This window comes from Thrips palmi, unplaced genomic scaffold (genome assembly GCF_012932325.1).
Source record: "Thrips palmi isolate BJ-2018 unplaced genomic scaffold, TpBJ-2018v1 HiC_scaffold_5, whole genome shotgun sequence".
Lineage (NCBI taxonomy): Eukaryota > Metazoa > Arthropoda > Insecta > Thysanoptera > Thripidae > Thrips > Thrips palmi.
This window is the reverse complement of record NW_023144632.1, coordinates 2,646,000-2,669,080: the sequence shown is the minus strand read 5'-3', so window position 1 is coordinate 2,669,080 and position 23,081 is coordinate 2,646,000. Positions and strand designations below refer to the sequence as shown.

Sequence of the window (23,081 nt, the reverse complement as noted above, 5' to 3'; positions counted from 1 at the left end):
TCTCATTCTCGGAGAATCATTTACGTCGCTCTGTCTCTCTCGCACTCGTGGGACGTCCCGTAAGGGTGCGAGAGCGACAGAGCGACGGGAAAGACACCCGGAAAGGTGTGTTCGTCCAGTGACGCGCAGGACGGCGCGGCCGATGCAGAATGCAGGGCGGCAGCACTCCAAATCGAAAGGCGGTAATATTTCCACCCTTTACTGGCGGTAATTGGCTATTGGCGGGCTCCAGGTTTTACCGCCAATACGAAGGCGGTACAGAAATTACCGCCCTTACAGAATCGTTTGTACCGCCTTTGGAGAGCTTTACCGCCGATTTCTTGGCGCACTGAGAGAACGTAAAAGGCGGTAATATTTTGTACCTCCTTTTTCGCACCATCTAAATGGCATGCAATGGGCGGTAATACTTTGTACCGCCTTTTTCGTTCAATTTGTAGGGTGCGTAATTGGCGGGCTCCAGATTTTACCGCCAATAGAAAGGCGGTACAGGTTTTACCGCCTTTTCCACACCATGTGTACCGCCAATAGATTTGTAGTGAGCGGGCAAGCCTTCCCTCAGCCAGCCGCCACGCCCCCACCGCGCCGCGCCACGCCACGCCACGCCCCCACCGCGCCACGCCACGCCACGCCCCCACCGCGCCACGCCACGCCACGCCACGCCCCCACCGCGCCACGCCACGCCACGCCCCCACCGCGCCACGCCACGCCACGCCCCCACCGCGCCACGCCACGCCACGCCCCCACCGCGCCACGCCACGCCACGCCCCCACCGCGCCACGCCACGCCACGCCACGCCCCCACCGCGCCACGCCACGCCACGCCCCCACCGCGCCACGCCACGCCACGCCCCCACCGCGCCACGCCACGCCACGCCCCCACCGCGCCACGCCACGCCACGCCACGCCCCCACCGCGCCACGCCACGCCACGCCACGCCCCCACCGCGCCACGCCACGCCACGCCCCCACCGCGCCACGCCACGCCCCCACCGCGCCACGCCACGCCACGCCACGCCCCCACCGCGCCACGCCACGCCACGCCACGCCCCCACCGCGCCACGCCACGCCACGCCCCCACCGCGCCACGCCACGCCACGCCCCCACCGCGCCACGCCACGCCACGCCACGCCCCCACCGCGCCACGCCACGCCACGCCCCACCGCGCCGCGCCACGCCGCGGCCGGACTTTGCGCGGGCGGCGCGCTATGCAGGGGGCAGGGTACACTCTGAATGGAAAGACGGCAATATTCCCACACTGTGAAACCAAAGTGTGGAGAACTCCACACTTGCGGAGGTGTGGCATTTGCAGTCTCCGCACTCGGAAGTGCAGAGTTTGCACCATGCCAAGAGATAGGGGCTCTGCGCTCTGCGATTTTCTCCACACTTTGAAGTGTGGAGACCGCAAACTCCACACCATCCAAGTGTGGGAAATTCACTCCGTACGAGGAAGTGTGGGAGTTGTCCACACTTGGTGGCAGTGCCTCGTCTCTCCGCGGCGAGCTGTCCGAAGCTCGGGGCGTGCAGGCACACTGTGCAGGCAGGCACACTGTGCAGGCAGGCACACTGTGCAGGCAGGCACACTGTGCAGGCAGGCACACTGTGCAGGCAGGCACACTGTGCAGGCAGGCACACTGTGCAGGCAGGCACACTGTGCAGGCAGGCACACTGTGCAGGCAGGCACACTGTGCAGGCAGGCACACTGTGCAGGCAGGCACACTGTGCAGGCAGGCACACTGTGCAGGCAGGCACACTGTGCAGGCAGGCACACTGTGCAGGCAGGCACACTGTGCAGGCAGGCACACTGTGCAGGCAGGCACATTGTGCAGGCAGGCACACTGTGCAGGCAGGCACACTGTGCAGGCAGGCACACTGTGCAGGCTGCATGCCGCGCGGTGCACGGAGCCAAGTCGGGCCGCGCCCCCTCCCCCTCCCCCACCCCCTCGAGCGCCCCACGAGACATTTGGCAAGCCGCGGGCCGCCGCGGGGCTCAGCGGCACACGACAGCGCTGCCATTCCGAACAGTCTCTGTCTCTCTCGCACTCATGGGTCGTCCCGTGGGGGTGCGAGAGAGACAGAGCGTAGACAGGTTGTAATGAGTTTTACGTGCTGAAAGCTGCTCAAGTCTTGTCGCCTCCAAGTGGCATCGCCGACACCGGCCACCGCCCTGCAGACTGATTCCGAGAGTCGTTTTCGTCGCTCTGTCTCTCTCGCACTCACGAGCCGTCCCGAATAGGCGCGAGAGAGACAGGGCGACTAAAACGACTCTCGGAACCGGTCTGCCGGTCACACGCCCCTCACATTACTCGCCACCTATTGTCTGCCACTGCCGAGCGATTCAGACGAGTCGTTTCGTCGCTCTTTCTCTGTCGCTCTCATGGCTCTCAGCGTAAGAGTTGGAGAGAGACAGAGCGACGCACCGCTCGCCTGGATGTCTCTGCTGCCACTGACTGCGTGCAGCGTTTCGTCGCTCTGTCTCTCTCGCACCCACACAGGCCTCAGGTGGGAGGCGTTCCGAAAAGGGACTAGAGTCCGCCTTCCTTCCTTTCACCGGCCTCCCCTCCCCTCTTTCCTCTTCCGTCACTGCTTCCCCCCCCCCCTCTTCTCCCTCTCACTGTGTGTGGAAAACGATAGGAAACCCGGCTTCAAACTTTCTAACAGGCTTCCGCCACGGTTTTCCTGCTGGCAGTTGCATTCAACAGCAGGTGGCAGTTCCTGGGGCCCGCACTGTCCAAGCTGTCTAGGCCGCTTAGAGTGTAGGCGCAACCTGCGGACGACGCATTTCAACTCCCATTGGTTGGCGGCGGCTTCCACAGCAACACGTTTGACAGTTTCAGTGGGAATGTCTGATCAGGCCCAGGGGCTGTGGTTTCTCCCTCCAGTGTGGCCGTCGCTCTGCGTCTCTCTCTCTCTCTCTCTCTCTCTCTCTCTCTCTCTCTCTCTCTCTCTCTCTCTCTCTCTCTCTCTCTCTCTCTCTCGCACTCAAGGGATGTCTCTAATAGGTGCGAGAGAGAGAGAGAGGTTCCTCGCGGAGTTAGTCTGACAGCGGTCAGGCCTGCTCCACACTGATTCCGAGAGTCGTTTTCGTCGCTCTGTCTCTCTCGCTCCTACACGGGGCGCCCTATGAGTGCGAGAGAGACAGGGCCACAAAATGACTTTTGGACTCGGCCTCACTGAGATTCCAAACGCTATGAGTATAGCACGTATGGTGCAATGCGCTGTGATATCGCACCATACGTGCAATGCCACAGCCATATTGCACCTTTGGTGCAATGCTTCCCGAAAAGGCCCTATGCTAATGCATGGGAATTTGGATGCATTGCACTTCATGTGCAATGCTTTTGTATTGCACCAATTGACGCTATACTCATAGCGTTTGGATTCTCAGTGCTGCTGGGCCTTGGTGCAAGGGGTGGGCACGGGGGATGGGTAGGAGGGCAGCAAGCCGATTCCAGGAAAGCATTCAATGCAGCGCGAGTTTGCGCTTGCCATCTCTCTCTCTCTCTCTCTCTCTCTCGCTCTCGACGGGTGCGTCATACTCTCGACGCGTTGTGCTGCAGCCCGTGATGAAGAAGCGGAGCGCCGCAATGGCAGGCAGCGGATCACAGCGGGCTGCCTGCTTGTTGGGTGGTTTCGCGCAGCGCGGCCGACCGTCTGTCTCTCTCGCACGCATGGGACGCCCCACATGGGTCAGAGAGAGAGAGAAATAGAGGGAGAGAGAGAGAGAGACGGAGGAAGAGAGGTGGAGGAGAGAGAGAGAGGGAGAGAGAGAGAGAGAGGGGGGAAGGCCTCCCGTAGATTCACTCTGCAAGCTTTGCCAGTCTGGTGCACCCGGCTGTCCATTAGGGGCGCGGGCGCGGTGCGCGTAGGCAAACGGTGCTCGCGTCGCTCTGTCCCTCTCGCACTCAAGTGGCGTCCCGCGTGGGTGCGAGAGAGACAGAGCGACGAGGCGCCGGACCCGCTCCCCGCCATCGTCACCGTCGTGGTGGCGCGGCCCGGAGGAATAAGTGACTTTGGTACGTCGTCTCATATTTCCCGGCCCGGCCGTCCAGCGCCCCAGCGCGCTCCGGCGCCCCTCCACTGTGGAGCGGCGACATTGGAAAACTGTCCCCCGGCGCCTGATTACGGAGAACGTCGCTGGCCTCGTTGCAGGGACTGATTCCAAGAGTCGTTTTCGTCGCTCTGTCTCTCTCGCACCTTTACGGGACGCCCCATGAGTGCGAGAGAGACAGAGCGACGAAAGCGACTCTCGGAATCAGTCTGCAGCACGGTCGCGGCACTGCCGACGTGCCTTCGGGGACGTCGGGCCTGTCATGCCGGGGCGGACCGGGGAGGATAGGTAGTCAAAACGACGCGTCGAAACAAAACGACCCCCGTTTTGACTTTGTCAAAATGGACTGTCTTTGGATGTCCTCGGGAGGTGTGCTGAAAGCGGAAGTTCGATGGCAAGTCTTCCCGCTCCCCCCACTCGTGTAAATTTTGTCAGAATGTCAGTGTCTGAAATCCTGATCAAAATTCGCGCACCTATGAAAGCTGAAATTCTGAAAACTTACTCTGATATTGACGGTTTGAGTTCTACAGACTGCCAGGAGATGTTTTCAGCTTTCAGAGGTGCGCGAATTTTGATCAGGTTTTCAGACAGGTTTCTGACATTCTGACGAGATTTACACGAGTGCCAGCAGACTCACTCCGAGAGTCGTCTTCGTCGCTCTGCCTCTCTCGCACTCATGGGGCGTCCCCTATGCGTGCGAGAGAGGCAGAGCGACGAAAGTGACTCTCGGAGTGAGTCTGCAGCCTCCGCTGCCGGCTCCAAGGCCGCAGCACTGGAAGGGGAGCGTCAGCCCGGGCGCTAGGCAAGCCCGTAACGCTGCCGCGCGCTGGATGTCCTGGCCGGCCTACCCGCCAGGCGCTTTGCGGTGTCGTTGTCCCTTTTCTTCGCGTGCCACCAGATTTGCTTTCTGTTTACGGCCTTGCCCCGCCCCGCCTCACCCCGCCCCGCCCCGCCTCACCCCGCCCTGCCCCGCCCCGCCCCGCCCGGGCACGCCCTCGGCCCGCTTGGAGCGAGAGTGGTCGTCGCGTTGATGGGCGGTCGGGCACTACACTGTGGCAGCGCCGGCAGCGACACTGTGAAACTGCAGACTCGCTTTCGTCGCTCTGTCTCTCTCGCGCCCACAGGGGGGTGCCCCATGAGTGCGAGAGAGACAGAGCGCTCTCGGAATCGGTCTGTTGTGATGGCTTACAGTGTGGCGGCCTGGCGGCGCGGCGGGGCATCAAGTTCGCCACGGTCGCCTCCAAACTGTCTCGGAGTAATTCAGTTAGCGATGTCGTCCAAGTGCTGCCTGCAGGCTGAGCACTGCTTTTGTAGCTGTCTCTCTCGCACCCTTGCGGGACGCCCCATGAGTGCGAGAGAGACAGAGCGACGAGAGCAGTGCTCAGCCTGCAGGCTAGGCCAGGCGAGGGGCTAGGCCTGGCTAGACCGGTACCGCAGGTAGCGCTGGGGGATGCAGGGCGCCGGGGTTGGGGATGGGAAGAGGGCGAGGGGTTGGAGGGGGAGGGGGGCTCTCATATGGCCGTGGCTGTGATGTCGAAGGGACAGGGCCTGACGGACAAAGGGCCCAGGGCCTGAGGCGCGGCCTGGGGCCTTTGGGGCGTAGAGGGCAGAGGGCTGGACGATTGCCGGGCTGGGTTCCTGCAGACTGATTCCGAGAGTCGTCTTCGTCGCTCTGTCTCTCTCGCACCTAGACGGGGCGCTCCGAGTGCGAGGGAGACAGAGCGACGGAAACGACTCTCGGAATCAGTGCGCTGAGGTTTCGGTCGGGATGGTGGCGGTCGGGATGCGTCCCCAGTGAGGCAGAGTCGCCGCGCCATCACGGGCCGCATCGCCATGGCCGGCCTTGCCCACGGGCCACAGCAGACTGATCCCGAGGGTCACTACACTTTCTTCCCTCTGTCTCTCTCGCACTCTCTCGCATCCCCCATGGGTGCGAGAAAGAGAGAGAGAGCGACGAAAACGACTCTCGGAACCTAGCCTGCAAGGTTGGCTTTTCGTCGCCCTGCGCTGTGTGCGAGGCTGTGTGTGTATGAGTGTGTACACTGTGTACACAGAGTACACTGTACTGACAGTGTACCTCGGCGTCGTGGCCGTGATTTGGCAGGGGGTGGAGGGTTCGAAGTGTGGCGCCTTGAGGCTGCTCGGCTCACAGTGGGCCAGAAGACCGGTGGAGGCGGCCAAAATCCCGGACGCGTCTTGAGCTCTAAAGCCGCTAAATTGGACTCGAACCGAACGTGTGACCCCGCCAATGGATTGCTCTCCGACCGAGGAATCCATTGGTGGGGTCACACGTTCTGTACAAGTCCTGTTTAGCGACTCTGGAGCTCAAAACGCGTCGAGAGTTTCGGCCGCCGGCGCCGGTCCTCTGGCAAATCCACTGTGCGGCTCGGCCTAGCTTGTCCCGAGGCGAGGCCGCCGCGCCGCTCGCCGGCCGCCTCGATGAGCCCCGTGACGCGCTACGCGCTGCGCCGCCTCGGCGTTGTGGACGCGGGCCGTGACGTCGGCGTCGTGGAGGCGCGTCGCGCGCGTGGCGGCGGCAGCACGCCTCCCTGCAGCGGGGCGTGCGCTCGGCGTGCGTTGCGTGGCCCCGCCGTGCGTCTCGTCACGTGGTTCTTCAAAGTTGGACTGGCAAGCTGGCAAGCTGGCAAGCACGGTGGCAGCGGCCGGGGAACGGGTGGAGAGGGGCCGCGGCGGCCGCGGCGGTAGGGTCAGCTGATCTGTGCCGCGCCTCCCCGCCCCGCCCCGCCAGGCCTGGGCTCGGCTCGGCTGCTCTTGGCGCTTCAGTGCTGCGAATAGCCCGGCGGCGCGAGGACAGCCAGACACCGCCGCTGCGCCATGTGTGGCCGCTAGCCCTGCCTAGAGGGCCCCCGCACTGCTTCGCCCATCGTCGCCAGCCTTGCGGCCTTGCGGCCTTACGGTGTAGTGCACCGAGCCGTGCATTCGCGCCCAGCTCGCCCAGCTGGACGGGCCGGCCGCCTAGTTCGCCCTGGTTAGTTGGGGCGCCCTGCCACCTGTGGCGCCACCCTGCGCCGCCCTGGACGCCCCGCCGACGCTCTGTCTCTCTCGCACCCTCACGGAGAGCCCCGTGTGTGCGACAGAGACGACGCCGTGGACACGCCCCCGCACCGCCCCCATTGGATTACCGCCCCCAAGTGCATGCGAGTGCCGCGGAGTGATGCCCTACAGTGCCCCCCCCCCTCTCTCTTGCACCCTCACGGCACGCCCCGTGAGTGCGAGAGGGAGACCTTTCTCTTTCGGATTATCAATCTGCAGCGGTGCAGCGACCCCCAGTGCGGAACGGAGTGTGTGACAGTGCAGTGCCTCAAGATGATGATGTTGATGATGATGGTGATGAGCTTGGAGGCGGCGGGGCCCGGCGTCGCTCCGGCACGCCCCGCTCCGGTTCTTGACCTGCTCAACGGAGGAGTGGCACCGCCTGGCGACGCTGGCCTCGCCCAGTGGACTGGATGCACTTCAGTGACCTGGCAGTGCAGTGCACTTTAGTGACCTGGCAGTGACCTGGCAGTGACCTGGCAGTGGTCTCTTGACCTGCTCACGTGGGGTGCACTTCAGCCTGGCGACCTGGCCTGCCAGTGCTGGTGCACTTAGTGACCTGGCAGTGCAGTGCACTTTAGTGACCTGGCAGTGACCTGGCAGTGACCTGGCAGTGGCCTAGCAGTGTGGTGCACTTCAGTGGTGACCTGCCTGCCAGTGCGGTGCACTTAAGTGACCTGCCAGTATAGTGCACTTTAGTGTCCTGGCAGTGTGGTGGACTTTAGTGACCTGGCAGTGTGGTGCACTTCAGAGACCTGGCAGTGCGGTGCACTTTAGTGATTTGCCAGTGCACTGCACTTTAGTGACCTGGCAGTGCGGTGCACTTTAGTGATTTGCCAGTGCACTGCACTTTAGTGATTTGCCGACTGCAGTGCCTGGTGCCTTGTGCCGGCAGTGTTGCCGAGCGGCCGCGCGCCGCCGGTGCACTGCAGGCAGACTGCAGCCAGCCGCTCTCTGCACACTGTGGAAGAATGTTGTCTGTGCAGCCGGGGATGTTCCTCGTCGTGGAGTTGGCCTCTCGAATACAGCTTGTGCCCTCAGACCCAGGCCTCTGGAGTTTGGCCGACTGGCGCGCCGTGCCGCGCCGTGCCGCGCCGTGCCGTGCCGTGGCGCGCCGCGCCGTGCCGTGCCGTGCTTCGCGGGCCGCGCCGCCGTGCCGTGCCGCGCCGTGCCTCGCGGGCCGCGCCAGTCCGCGCGACTTTGGCAACGGCTCGCCGTGCCGTGCCGTGCCATCACATGAGCCCGCCACCATCACAAGGCGTCGCAAGGCGTAATTTACGCGCATAGCGAGCGAGGCGCCCCCGAGACTCTGCGAGATAGGAGCACCACACTGTACAGTGTGTACTACTACGCCAGTCCTCGAGGTGGCCGTCGTGCCGCCGACCGTCCTCGGCCTTTACTGCCTGCGGACTGAGCGTCGTTTTCGCCGCTCTGTCTCTCTCGCACCCACGGGGCGTCCCGTATAAGTGCGAGAGAGACAGACGGTGTCGCTCAAGTTGCCTACCTTTTGCGACGCCCCGGTCGCCTCCCCCTCCCACGGCCCCGCGCCTGTCTGGCTGCCGCGCGCCGTACACTGATCCAGAAAGTCGCCGTGTCTCTCTCGCACCTAAACGGCACGCCCCACGAGTGCGAGAGAGACAGAGCGACTGAAATGGCCCTCTGAATGAGTCTGCTGCTGCGGTCCTGGCTGTCCTGGCCAATCTGTCTTCGTTTCGGAGGCAAGTGGAGGGCTGCCGTGCCGACTCGCTCTGTCTCTCTCGCACCCATACGGGGCGCCCCATGAGTGCGAGAGAGACAGAGCGACGAAAGCGACTCCCAGTGTGCTGGAGTGCCCCGGCAGACAGGAAGACGCCGATTTGAGATCTGGATGGCGGCGAGGGGCGTTCATTGACTGGCCATGGACTCGCGCCCCACCACCGCAAGTTTTCGCGGCTTTTTGTTCGTTTTCGTCGCCGGCGTCCTCTATTTTTTCCGGTGTGGGCACCTCCGCCCGGGCCGCCGCATGCCGCATACACTTACGGTGGGGCGGACCGCGGACCGCGCGGCGACGCGCCAAGCGGCGCGGACGGGCAAACGAAAAACAAAAAACAAACCGAGACGAAGACGGACAAAGTGGGAGACCGGCGCCAAGCGGCTTCGCGGCACTCCGCGGTGCCCCGCGGCTCCGCACAGTGGGCCAGAAGACGGGTGGAGGCGGCCAAAACTCTGGACGCGTTTTGAGCTCCAGAGTCGCTGAATAGGACTTGTACAGAACGTGGGACCCCACCAATAGATTCCTCGTGTAGAGGGCAATCCATCGGTGGGGTCTCTCGTTCGGTTCGAGTCCTGTTTAGCGACTCTGGAGCTCAAAACGCGCCTAGAATTTTGGCCGCCTCCACCGGCCTTCTGGCCCACTGTGCTCCGGGCCAGCAGCAGACTCATTCTGAGAGTCGTCGTTTTCGTCGCTCTGTCTCTGTCGCACTCTTTGGCGGCTCTGACTAGTGCGAAAGAGACAGCGACCAAAACTGACTTTCGGAATCAATCTGCACTCGCGCCCGCGGGGACGGCACGGCACGGCACGGCACGGAGCACCCAACGCGGCCGCGCACGCGTACAGCGTCAACAACAACTCGCGACTATACGCACGGCGGCGGCCTCTCTGTCTCTCTCTTTCTTTGGTTTCTCTCTCACTCCGTCTCCCCCTCTCTCTTTTTCCGTCGGCACCGCGACGGGGTGCATCGCCACACGCCCCCTTGCCGACTTCGCCGCCCCGCAGACCGATTCCGAGAGTCGCTTTCGTCGCTCTGTCTCTCTCGCACTCATGGGGCGTGCCGCATAGGTGCGAGAGAGACAGAGCGACGAAAGCGACTCTCGGAATCGGTCTGCGGTGCGTTATCGCCCCGGTGCGAATGCCGCTTTGCCGCTCTGGTTGGCGCGCGCGCCTTAACCAGTGTAACGCCTTTCCGCGTCGCGACTCGCGACGCGCGAGGAGACATTCCGCGCGGTCTTCTCTCCGCGACCCCCGGCCCACAGTGGATTCGCCAGAAAATCGGCGGACGCGGCCGAAACTCTACTCTACAAATCGAAGAGCGTACATTGTATGCTCTAACTATGGAGCATGCCTGCAAGCACGCTCTAGCTAGCGCATGCCTGTCAAGCATGCACTTACTAGTGCATACATGCCATGTACACGCTAACTGAAGTATGCATCTAGTGCATAAGGGATAGGGAGTTGCCTGCATCAGGAAACGTGTACATGGCATGTATGCACTAGTAAGTGCATGCTTGGCAGGCATGCGCTGCCTAGAGCGTGCTTGCAGGCATGCTCCAGTAAGCTAGCATACAATGTACGCTCTTCGATTTGTAGAGTAGGCGCGTTTTGGGCTCCGAAGTCGCTAAACAGGCCTCGAACCGAACGTGTGACCCCACCAATGGATTCCTCGTTTGGAGAGCAATCCATTGGTGGGGTCACTCGTTCGGTTCGAGTCCCATTTAGCGACTCTAGAGCTCAAAACGCGTCTAGAGTTTTGGCCGCGTCCGCCGGTCTTCTGGCCCACTGTGCGGCCCCCTCTCCTCCCCTGTTCCCCCAAACGTGGCCGCGGCCGTGCACTCATCATCAATTTGGCCGATCTTATCGGACACTTTCACTCGAGGACCGCGCCGCCGCCGACCGCACTGTATCGCGGCAACGGCGCTAGCAAAAGGCGTCAAAGCACGCTTCACTTCTACCAGTGCACCACCATCACCGCCGGCGGCCGCGCTGTATCGCGGCAACGCGGTGATGGTGGTGCACTGGTAGAAGTGAAGCGTACTTTGACGCCTTCTGCTAGCACCGTGGCTGCTGCGGTCAGCTTCAAAGCTCAGCCTCAAGCGTATTTGCTTGCTTGAATGAAGCGTTTAACGACGCCACTTCAGTTTTACCAGTGGGGTGGCGAACCACATTACCCGCCCTAAAGCGGCGGTGTTGACGAAAGCGATTTGAATGTGGCGCGCGAACGACGACTGCATCGTTGGGCCGCACCAGAGAGGACGCACCTGGCATAGACTGATCCCATCCGAGAGTCGTTTCCGTCGCTCCGTCTCTCTCGCACCTGTACGGGACGCCCCGTGAGTGCGAGAGAGACGGAGCGACGAAGCTATGTTCGGCCGAACCGAGACGAGTGCTTCGGGATTCGTTCGGCTCCTGTCGCCCCACTCAGCGCCGCTCCATTCATTCCGCTAGCATCGGGTGAAGAGAGCGGTTGTTGTCTTCGTCGTGCGTGAGCTGTTTGTTCGTCCGAAAGGGTTTCTCGGGTCGCCGACTTGGCGAAAGGGTCTCGCAGTGCCGTGGGGCGTGGGTCAAGGTGGACAGCAAATGGAATGGCTTGTGCCGGCTTGTGCACTGTGAATCGATGCCGCCGACCGGCCGGCCGAAACATAACCTATTCTTTCTGACAGCGCGCGCTGGGCTGCCGCCCCCGAGAACACGAAACGCTCACCGTGACAGCATTTGATGTCAATATGGCTGCTTGTAGTCAAAATTTCGACCAAAAAACGTCAATTTGACGGTTACGTTGACGTCGTTTTGACTTCTTTGACATCTTCGTGAGTGTTTCGTTTTTATTGGGGCCGCGCCCGGCGGCACTCTTGGCCAAAGCTGCTACACCGTGAAACTAACGGTGGAGGGGCATCGCAAGCGACACGACGACAATCGGCTTGTCTGCGTCTAATTAAAATGGTTTAGCTAGCGACAGCTTTGACAGAAAATGTGCTTTGCCTATGGAAGTCGTCCTGTTCCACTCGTGGACCGGCCCTGCAAATTGGCTTAGTTGCGGAAACGCGCAGAACAGGAGACCGGGCAGGGCAGTCCTCTCTCTGTCTCGCTGAGGAAGTACTTAACGAGCAGGACGAACGGCTTTGACTTGCTTGCACTGTTTACCTTTGCAGTGACGCCGTGTACACTGTAAAAATTCGTTGTCACTTTATGCACTGTGAGAAAAAAGTACGGAAAAAGTACGGAACATGTCTGGTAGGGTGGTCCAAAAAAATATGAAGTTGCTCGGATCGTCCAACGCCGCCCGGGTTTGGATTCTACATCGAAAAATATGAAATACGTGTTTTTTCCTTTTTCGAAAAAATGATTTTTTGGACCTCCGCAGAGCCCTCAAAGTTTTTAACAGTGCTATTAATAGGAAAAAATCGTAACTTGGTCATTTTTTGACCGATTTTCAAAAACGAAACGGGGATTTGTTCTTTTTTAAATGCTTATTACGAAAACAAATATGCCCAACCCTTTTTTTGGTTTGCCTAACTTTCGGGGGCAAAAAATGACTAAATTTGGGCCCAAATTGGCAATAGTTTCAGTTTGTAGGCCGCTTCACCACTCCAAGTGCACCCTGTCAGCAGGGGGGGGTCCCCCCACCCAAGGCAACCCCCATAAACAAAATTTGGGGATGCCGGGGCAATTTGCCTATCTCCCGGGGGCATCCAATTGTGGATTTTTTTCGAAAACCTATCAATAGTGATTTTTCTTGGGGCCTCGGGCACTCAGATGGGCCCCCTTTTCACACGGTTGGGTACCCGCACTACGTAAAAAAAAAAACAATAGGAATGGAGTTGAGCACCTCATCCCTACCTCTCAGGCCCAAAAAAAAACGTAAAATTTAGAAAATTCCTTCATTTGATGGCTTTTCTTGGGGCCTTGCGGGGTTTTGCGGTCCCTCGCGTCAACAATGTCCATAACGTTCATATCACGTAGTGTGGGTACAAACCGTGTGAAAGTGTGCCCATCTGAGTGCCCGGGGCCCCAAGAGACATCAGTATTGATAGTTTTTCAAGAAATCCACAATTTGATGCCCCTGGGAGGTGGGCAAATTGCACTGGGCACCCCAAATTCTGTTCTTTGGGGCTTGCCTTGTGGGGGGGGCACCCCGCCATGCTGACAGGGGCACTTGGAGTGGCTGAAGCGGCCTACAAACTAAAACTATTCCCAAATTTTGGGCCGAAATTTAGTCATTTTTTGCCCCTAAAAGTTAGAAAAACCCAAAAAAGGGGGTTTGGGCATTTTTTTTTTCGTAATAAGCATTAAAAAACGAAAAAAATCACCGTTTCGTTTTTAAAAATCGGTCAAAAAATGACCAAGTTACGATTTTTTCCTATTATAGCACTGTTAAAAACTTTGGGGGCTCTGCGGAGGTCCAAAAAATCATTTTTTCGAAAAGGAAAAAAAACTCTTTCATATTTTTCGATGTAGAATCCAAAGCCGGGCGGCGTTTGGGCGATCCGAGCACTACACTTTTTTTTTGGGCCACCCCAATGTCTGGTCAATAAATTTTCCTGGCCGTCTGTACTTGCCAAATACGGAACGTTCCGTACCTTTTTTCCGTACCCATTTACATGGGGTTTATATGGAGCAAGTACGGAACGTTCCGTACTTTTCTCCGTACCTCCGTACTATATTTTTCTTTACCATTTCCGTACAAAAGTACGGAATTTTTTACAGTGTGACTAATTCGTGAATGACATTTTCTTTCATCTGAAATACTTCCAAGCGCGGGGACTGAAAACTCCACCCGTCCTCCCCACCTGGTTTCCCAGTGGGGCCGGTCCGGGTCGGCCGTGCCTGTGCCCTTTCGATGTGCGTGCCATCATGTTGGCGGTGGCGTGCCGCCGATATGTGCCTCGCCGTTAGCCGTGCAGGACTGCCGGGGGGGGGGGGGGGGGGGGGGGACCCGTCGATGACAACTTTAACTTTGATGAGCGAAGCGCGCCTCGTCGGCTGGCCGCCCCGTTTTTCCTGTCTTTTGTCCCTTTTTCGCGGCTAGACACGAACCGCCGTGCCGTGCCGTGCCGTGCCGCGCCTTGCCGAGGCGTTCCGGGCTGTGCGAATGAATCATTGGCGAACCGATCGAACGGTGGGCGTGGGCGAGAGGCGCTCTCCTCTCTCTCTCTCCCTCTCTTTCTCTCTTTCTCTCTCCTTCTCTCTCCTTCTCTCTCCTTCTCTCTCCCTCTCTTTCCCTCTCTTTCTCTCTTCTTCTCTCTCCTTCTCTCTCCCTCTCTTTCCCTCTCTTTCTCTCTTCTTCTCTCTCCTTCTCTCTCCCTCTCTTTCCCTCCCTTTCTCTCTTTCTCTCTTCCTCTCTTTCTCCCTTCCCCTCTTTCTCTCTTTCTCTCTTCCTCCCTTCTTCTCTTTCTATCTTTCTCTCTTCCTCTCTTCCTCTCTGTCTCTAATCACCTGAAAGGCAAGTCTCCCTCGCCCCCCTCTCTCTGTCTCTCTCTCTCTTTCTCTGACTCCTGGTTCCGCCAGAGCTCTAATTGGCGCCGCGTCTCCAACGCGACGTCGCCTTTTGCTTTTGGTGGAGAACGGACAACTTAAATTGCATTTCGGTGAGCAATGTTTTGCTTGCCGGTCCTGCCGAACGATTCAGGCCCGTCCATGCACTTGCAGCACGCCACCAGTGCTCAGTGGGCCACCGATGGAGGCGGCCAAAACTCTAGACGCGTTTTGAGCTCCAGAGTCGCTAAATGGGACTCGAACCGAACGTGACCCCACCAATGGATTCGTCGTTTCGCAAGCCATCCATTGGTGGGGTCACACGTTCGGTTCGTGTCCCATTTCGTGACTCTGGCGCTGGAAACTCGTCCGGGATTTCGACCGCCCCCACCGGTCTGCTGGCCCACTGTGCAGTGCAGCAGGGTGGACTTCCCATTTCTTTTTGCTCGTCCTTTCCGACGTGGTGCTCCAAGTGAAGGCAGTGGCGTGGAACCGTCCAACCCCCCCCCCCCTTTTTTCCCCGGTACTCCGATGCACTCCGCAGCACTGAGGGTTGTCTCTAGGTCCTTGTCCGTGCGGTGCGCGGTCTGGCGGTCTGGCGGTCGCGTCACCGTGTCCCCAGAGCGCGTCCAGGGCGTATCACCAGCCACCCGGCCTGCCTTCGGCCTGCCCCTACCTTGGTGCTTCTTTCTTTTGCAGTGGCATCGAGGAGCGCGATGAGATCTTCGCCAGCAGCCAGCTGAGCTGCGTCCCCGCAGCGGTGCAGGCGGCCCCCTCCGCCGCGCCAGTGCCCGCCCAGGCCGCCAAGGCCGTCGGCGTGCCCGCGGCAGAGCCCAAGGCCGCCGCCAAGGCCGCCGCCAAGGCCGAGGCACCCGCCGCGCCGTCGGCCCCGCGCGTCCAGTCCGTGACGGCCACCCTGTTCAAGTCGGTGCCGGCCGAGCCCCAGGTCGCCGTGCCGGCCGTGCCCGAGGTGGTGGTGCTGCCCCCCGCCAGCCCCACGCCGCCGCTGCCGCCGCCGCCCTCGGTGGACATCAGCGTCAACCAGTACATCCGGCCCGACATCTTCTCCCTCTCTCCCACCTTCTCGTCGTCCCTCTCGCCCGCCCTCTCCCCCGCGCTCTCGGACGGGCCGCTGCTGCGCCCCACCTCGGCCACCAGCAGCATCTTCGCGGCGTCCCCGGCGCCCTCCTCGCCGACGCCGTCCTCGAGCACGCCGTCGTCGCCGTCCGTGTACCTGCGCCCGCAGGCCGCCACCGCCTCGATCTTCGCGCCGCGCACCGAGGACATGAACAAGGGCTTCCTCATGTTCTCCGAGGACGAGGGGCTCACCAGTACGTACTTTGTTGTTGTTGTTGTTGTTTTACTCTCCGCCGTGCCGCTGGATAATGACTGACCGTGTCCGCTGTTTTTGTTGTTGTTTTCGCAGTGCTCAAGGACGAGCCGGAGGACCTGACGCACCTGGCGCCCACCGCCGGCGACGTGTGCGTGCCGCTGGAGGGGCCGTACCTGGGCGACATGTTCGAGGACTTCATGCTGTCCGACAGCGACAACTACTGCCCCCTGCTGGGCGACGTCGGCGACGACAACAGCAACTCCAAGTTCTTCTTGTACAGAGACAGCGACAGCGACCCCTCGCCCGGCGAGCTGTCGCCGTCCAGGCACTCGCGCCTCTTGCTCTCGCCCACACTGTCACCCACTCTCTCTTCAGCTCTCTCAGAGGTGAGCGCCGACGGCTGTCGGTTTTCACACGCCATCGATAACTGTTTTGAAATTTTCATGTTTGTCTTTCCATGCTGGTGCTTAAGCTGTGCTGTTGTTCCTTCGCAGAGTCCCGGAGAGTGCAGTCTACCTTCCCTGTGCAGTCCAAGCCGGGCAGTGGATCTGGACGACAACATGACCTCTTTCATGTCGCTGTCAGTGGACACTGGCATGACCAGCTTGTCCGACACAGATGATGATCTGAGTTTACGAGCACCTTACATACCCATGGGGGAAGACCTACCTCTCATTATGTCGAATGACCTCATGTGGGGGTCTTCGTTACCTTACAAAAGCAGCTGCAGTAGTAGCAGAAGCAGCACGAGTGGGAGCAGTAGTAGCAGAAGTCCTGATGACAGTGGTGGAGGCGACAACAGCAACAGTGGTGCCAGCAGCCCTTTCGACAGTTCTCATAGCTGCTGGTAAGACTTGCTTTTGTGACGCAGTCAGCTGTCAGAGTATTGTACCTTTCCCTGTGCGTTAATCCAGGTTTTATTACTACAGGTCTCCTCAGCCACAGACATCGAGCAAACCAGATATGAATTCAAGTCTAGCAAGACTTTTACAGTCTAATACATCATCTCATAATAATCAGCGACAGTCAGCATCTGATCTGGTCGATCCGTGTGAGGTGTTGGGTCAGATATATTCTAAAAAACAATGTAAGAACTTGTGTTACTAATTATTATGTGACTGGAAATGTTTTTGTCAGGGTATTTTGACTGACCAGTGTCTCGACCAATTCTCTCTGCAGCCTCAGCATGGAGCGGTGCGCGCGGAGCAGGCCGCCCTGTTGCAGGGGCTTCTTACGCCCACAAGAGGGGAGCGAGTGGCTTGGGGCAGTACATTGGAGCCAAGCGAGGCCGGTTAAATGTGGCTGTGAATCGTTCCAAGAAAGCACGATCAGATGTGCATACTTCAGACTCAGTATTGGTGTTGGATGGTGCGCGGGCTGAGCACAAACCAGTTCCCTTACCTCAACCCAGCGACAGTGTTCTCATGAACCTCTTGGTTAGTGGCTGCGATGTGAGTGCAGGATATATCTGTGTTGGGTTTGGAAAGAATGGCAAGCTCTCGACAAGAGTGCAGTGAAAAGTGTAGACAATTTTGTGGACTCACGTGAGCCAGTGACCTTTCCTCAGATTCGGGACGTTCCATTTTGCACCCTGTCCTGTGTTGTACTAGTCATGATTTGCTCTCAGCAGGTTTTAATTATTTGTACATATGACATGATGTGCCATGTTGCAAAGGCTTGTGATGTATGGTTGGACATGAAGTTATGTATGACTGTGCCTTAGTCACAGTTATTTTTATTTTCCCCTGTAAAATACACTAAGATCTACCTTCTTTTCTTTTTACCTTCTTATTTCTCAATACCAAAAATATCGTGTAATTCTGCTTGCGTGACATAGATCTCTCCAATCCTACAGTATTTGTGGGAGGTCAAGTTAGCTACTATTTGAATTTAGGATGTTGTACCCTGAACACTTTGTGTGTGTGATTAGTGAAACAGAATTTTCCTACTCAGTCCTTCACAACCTTCTCTCAATAATTGAAACATTCCAAGTTCAACTGATTGTCCTACAAATGCCTAAGTAGAAATAAAAAGAACAAACGATTGTCATAATTTTGTTTCTGTTTCTGTTAAGAAACAGCTATTCTTGACAGTCTCATTATTAGAATCGGACTTCACCTGGTTTCTATCTGTAAATACAAATTTTAGAAAATGAAATTAGAATTTGCTTGAAGAAATTACTGTTCAATGTTAGACTCTTTCTCAATTATATCAAAACTTTAATCTTTTCTTAAGTGAGACATTTGACAGCACAAACGCTGTTTCACACAACAAAGAAGTTGGTTTCGTTAAGATCTTGTAGTTCAAGAAATTGATGCTGCTGCTGTTTTGGGATGATAAATATGTGTAGTTAACTGTGTAATAAAGAACGTAGTACTGCCTTGTTTTTACATCGGCACCTTTATCTACCTCATCCAAAGTTATGACGCAACCAGTTAGGCACTTTTATTTCTAGAAGGTTAGCGTACAAATTTCACTATCCAGACCTTCTTTTATCTCAGCTACACCACCATTACCTAGCCCCCAAAAAAAAGAAAAAGAAGAAAATAAAGAGAAAATTGGCATTTCTTGAAATCTTTATCACTCTACAAATAATTTCAGAGCATAGTTTTTTGGGGGGTTTTCTTCTTCACACTTTTTGCAAGAAACAAGAATAATAGAAAAGTCTCGCAAAATATACTTTGGAGACCGTGCAGATGGTTTGGGCATAATTAAAGAAAACTTTCAAAGATACATCCTTCTGAATCAATTTTTCCAATTTTAAGATAAGATTTTGGGGGCTGTGAACGAGTGTGTGCCTGGAATCAACCACACATACACACAAACCCATAAATTCTGGCCTTGAAAGGCGAGGTGTCTTTATATTGAACCGTCATGTGAGTTTAACTCACAGAAATGAGATTTTACAGCACATCGCTTTTTAAGACAATTTAGTGTCAGAGATTTGTGCTTAAAACAGACCGAAAGAATTTAAAAAAATTACCTTTAGCAGCAATCTTACTTACTTGACAAGTTTAATTCAGAAACCATGAGCCATAAGAGTAGACAGAAACTCTTCGAAAATGTAATCAGAAGTTCAGTTGCATAAGAAACTGTCATATGTACAATAAGCCTTCAGCTCATGTGAAGCTTGCCATTCTTACTCCATACACAGAAATCTGCTCTAAACATTAAATATTTATTTATTTGTGCTAATTTTAAACCCCCAAAATTGCCTACTTCTTTTTTAAAATTATTTTTGTCTGTTTTAGGGCCAGGACGGTATGTTTAAGATACCAATTCAGAAGAAAGACGCTGTTGTTGCTCTAGGTAACCTAGTTGCATCTGCATCATCTATTCTCCGTGAGCTTGCTGGTGACAAGATCCCAGATGATGCCCCAATCGTCTTGCAGCCAGCAAAGCCACCAGAATCTGGATCGTCAAGTAATACTTCGTTTAGGCCTGTGCCTATGGGGAGGGAGCTGCTTCGTAAAAATTCATTCTCACTGCTGGATCCCGATGGCATGATACCATCTCTTGCTGATCTCAGCCAACAAGATTATGATGTGAATGCCCCTGTGTCCAGCCAAGGTAGTCTTCTGCAAGGGGAGGAATTGCTGACAGCATTAGAAATGTCTGGTGCTGGCAATATTTTGTCAATGGGATAGTGTGAAGTTCTGAATGAACTTGAAAACTGGTAATGGTGTGTGTTACATGAAATCTTAGATTTGTAGATTAAGTTTATCTTGATGCTCTTACAAAAGCAGCGTCTCCTGGGGTGACCGTATCTGCTTACCAGCCTTACTGAAGGTGTTGGGCAGTTGTTTTGTCTTTTTGCCATAGATATGTTACTAGTTTCCCGAGCAACAGGACACTTCTTATGAGGATTCTTTACTGCCATTTGTGTCATCAATGCCCACAAATATACATAAAAAAATATTTCTTGTATGACCATGAATCACATCTATTTTTTTTAACTCCATTAACTTCATGCATGTAGTCAGTATTTAAGTGATCTTTATTCCCCAAATGATTTTTATCTTGTTAAAGAGAGTTTAAAATTAAACAATGGGCTGTGCACTGTTTGATGAACTATACTGTGGGATTGTGAAGTGTCATTTTTATTCCTTTTTATGTTCATTTTTTAAAATAGAGCGTTCTGAAAGATTAGAGCAAAGTGAAATTTCAATTTCCATCGAGGCTCAAGACATAATGTGTGTTTGCTTTTATCTTTATTCATTTGACGATTTACTCAAATCTGTAAACCAGTAAGCGTTTCTTTATTATAATGGATATTGTGTACTACTATGTTATTATAATACCATTGATTAATGTGACTAAGATACACCTTTTACCTACTGCTGTGTTCATTCATGACTAATTAACATGTTTGCTGAGCTCTCGTGGATGGCCAGCCAAAGTATGTGCAGCTATTGTAAGACTTAAAGTTTGTACTTCTGCCTTCTCTCCTCAACCATCAAAGACAACAGCGAGCAGTTCAAAGACTACCATAAGTGGTACCTGAATCCAATCTAAGCTCTACGATACATTAAAGTGCCATAAAATGTTGTCCAGGAGAAAGCAGCGTCGTGAGCAAATGAGTCTTTTCTGTTCTATTGTTATCTGTCGTAAATTTTCTGCTCAGATTTGATGTTTCACCATGGAGTGGATTGTTTTTGGTGTATAGATTCTTATTTCTTTGCAAGACATGCTTCTTTCCGATTCATAGCACTCTTCTCGTATTTCATGTAGATGTGATTTTTGTCTTTAAGATACCAGCATGAACTATGTTGTTTTGACTGTACGTTTGAGGAAAGTCTAGAAGAGAAAAATAAGAGAGTATGTCAGTTTTTTATTTAGGTGGACTGCCAATTTATTGTAAATACGTTAATTCCTCGAAGTTATATAATTTGAAGACCTTTCCCTCCCTCTGTATTTACAAACTAAGATCTTTTGCTCATTATGTTATTGGTTTTCATTTCAATTTGCCAAGATGAAAGCAAAGCTGCAAAAGATGTTTGTGGTGTTGACCAGTTGTAGTGAATGTAGTCTTTTGCTTTAGAGTAAGAGAATGTGTAATATGTGTTAGAGCTAGCGGTATGTCAATATGTCAGTTGCTTGTTGTAGTACAATATCACAATTATTTGAGCACTATTCCTAAGGGTTTATCAATTTTATTATAAGGAAGCTCCCATTGCATTTCATGATCATATTTCAATGAACCTCTGTCTTTTTCCACTAAGTAAAAAAATGTTTTGCACTGATTCTCTCAGTTTTTGTAATTGGCATGAAAACAGGTGCACAGAATATGTATTGTTGGTTGGACACTGTTAATACTTATCAAGTCATTTATTCTGACCACAACAGTTCTGACTACAAATTCACTTGTCCTTTTCCACATTTAAACATTCCTTATCTTATTTTTTTTAAAGATACGTAATTTGTTTCATGGATCATTTGCCTCCGTCTTTGATTTTTATTTCTTTTAATATTTCACTATGTGTGTGGATTTGTTTTGAATGCCACATTACAATTAATGATGGGAGCAGAAATGTTAAGTGCGGTGTGGGAACGTGACTTTAGATCTGTGACTAGCAAACAGAGTCCTGTTTCTAGTTAGAAACCATGAAATCTCCATTAATTTCTCCTTGAGATGAGGAACTTTATAACGGAGTTTTGTTTTGGCTTGCTTTATTGGCATGTTCCAACTCCGACAGATCTGACCTATCACAGGAAAAGATGAGTCTTGAGGGAAAATCTTTTCCTTTTTTTATTTACATATATATTTTTTGTGTTATTTGAAGCTTTTTCTTGAAAATCATGTTTTTATTTGGTTTTGTTAGACTTCTGAAGCTAGAATGTTTTATTTACTCTTGCCTTGTTCAGTTTTCAATTCTGGGTCGTGATGGACTTTCATTTCAGAAATCATTTTTGCTTTCTTTCCACTTTAATATAACGGAGTTCTTTGACTCTGTTGGTATTGCATGAAAGTAATGTTAGTCTTAGAGGTTTGATTCTTTGTTTTATCAAAGACCAAACACAATTATTGTTCAGAGCCTCTCCAAATAAAGAGTGAAAACCATAAGGCCTTCTACTTATTCCCCTGCCAATCACTTTCACGGCAGAAATAATCTTGACTGAAAAGGGACTTTTCAGATCATCCATAATTTGTCATTGTCAAAACAACGAAGAAAAGAAAAATTTCAACGGCTGTTAGGTAACAACTCAAAATAAATGAAAACAAGCGTAGCAAAGTTGTAAAAATAAAACAAACAAACTTTGTTATATTATCAACATGAGCAAATGTAATATCCACCTTAATTGTCTCCACACAGTCTGATGTTGTGAATCCTGTAATTTTGACAATAAACAAATTTTACAAAAAAAAGGGGGGGAAGGTGGCTTAGAGCGTAAAGGAAGCATTACAGTTCTATCATGTCCTGTTTTGCACGTCTTCTCTGTGGCGTGCCAAAGGGGTGGTCTACCTTCCCGGCGCTGTGCAACAGTAGGGACAAAGAATTTTGAAGGAAAAAGTGGCCATGAGAAAAGACACCATGGGAATCGAAACCAGGACTGTTTTTTTTCCTGACCGACGCCTTCACCTTATCAGCCATTCTATGCGTGATGCTAAGTTGCCCGATCAATCTCAGAGCGATGGTCGCCATAATTGGTTTTGGGCTCGGGCGCGCTTCCGCTAGCCGCTGCGTTGCGCCGTTCTCTCGCGGGGCAGCGTCGCTCGCCGTCTTGACTAGTCTATCAGCATGTCCCATATCTAAGTGGTGGTCATCTTCGACCAGCCTTTTCCTAACTGGGCAGTTTTTCTGCCAAGGAGCTCGGCAGTAGTACTCAACAGTAAGGCAAGCGCCTGCACTGAAAAACCAAACGTGGTCCAGACCGCACCACTGGTGTGGTCAGATGGATGCCATTTTAACCACATCAGTTGGTGTGGTCTAGACCACATTTGACCACACCAAACGCATCAAACGTGGTCATGTCCACACCAACTGGTGTGGTCAAAATGGCATCCATTTGACCACACCAGTTGGTGCGGTCTAGACCACGTTTGGTTTTTCAGTGTGGGTAGGTGCTTGCTTCTTCATTCGGTCAGCCACTGCAAGTAAGCGCTGCATGTATCTCGCCGCCATTCGCTCGCGGGGGTGGTGTCATGTGGCATTCCGTAGTACTTGATCAACAGCGCCTGGACGGTAGGCCACCCCTTCTACGCCTCACAGGGAGGACGTGCATACACGCCCGGCCAACAGGAAATAGCGATGGACTTGACGAGGGGAACTCTTTTGCCTCTTCACAGGGGAAAATCGTGAGTTTCCTCTTCATATGGCCACCATGTATCTAATTTCCTAGAACCGCACGGTGACATGTCAAATGGGTGACCTACCTTCATTGCACCTTGAACTTCTCTCGGACAATGGCGCCGGGAAGG

General features: G+C 54.3%; 1 protein-coding gene across 1 annotated transcript in view; it reads left to right on the top strand.

The window, feature by feature from the left end:
• Window positions 1-21,725, top strand: part of LOC117650358 (hypoxia-inducible factor 1-alpha-like) — a 104,422-nt gene extending 82,697 nt beyond the window's left edge. The window contains exons 8-13 of the mRNA XM_034393728.1: window positions 15,028-15,659; window positions 15,755-16,047; window positions 16,156-16,508; window positions 16,591-16,748; window positions 16,841-17,097; window positions 18,913-21,725. Of these exons, the coding sequence (XP_034249619.1) occupies window positions 15,028-15,659; window positions 15,755-16,047; window positions 16,156-16,508; window positions 16,591-16,748; window positions 16,841-17,097; window positions 18,913-19,308 (2,089 nt within the window). The 3' untranslated portion in view covers window positions 19,309-21,725. The remainder of the gene's footprint in view (window positions 1-15,027; window positions 15,660-15,754; window positions 16,048-16,155; window positions 16,509-16,590; window positions 16,749-16,840; window positions 17,098-18,912) is intronic.
• The last annotated feature ends 1,356 nt before the right edge of the window (window positions 21,726-23,081 follow it).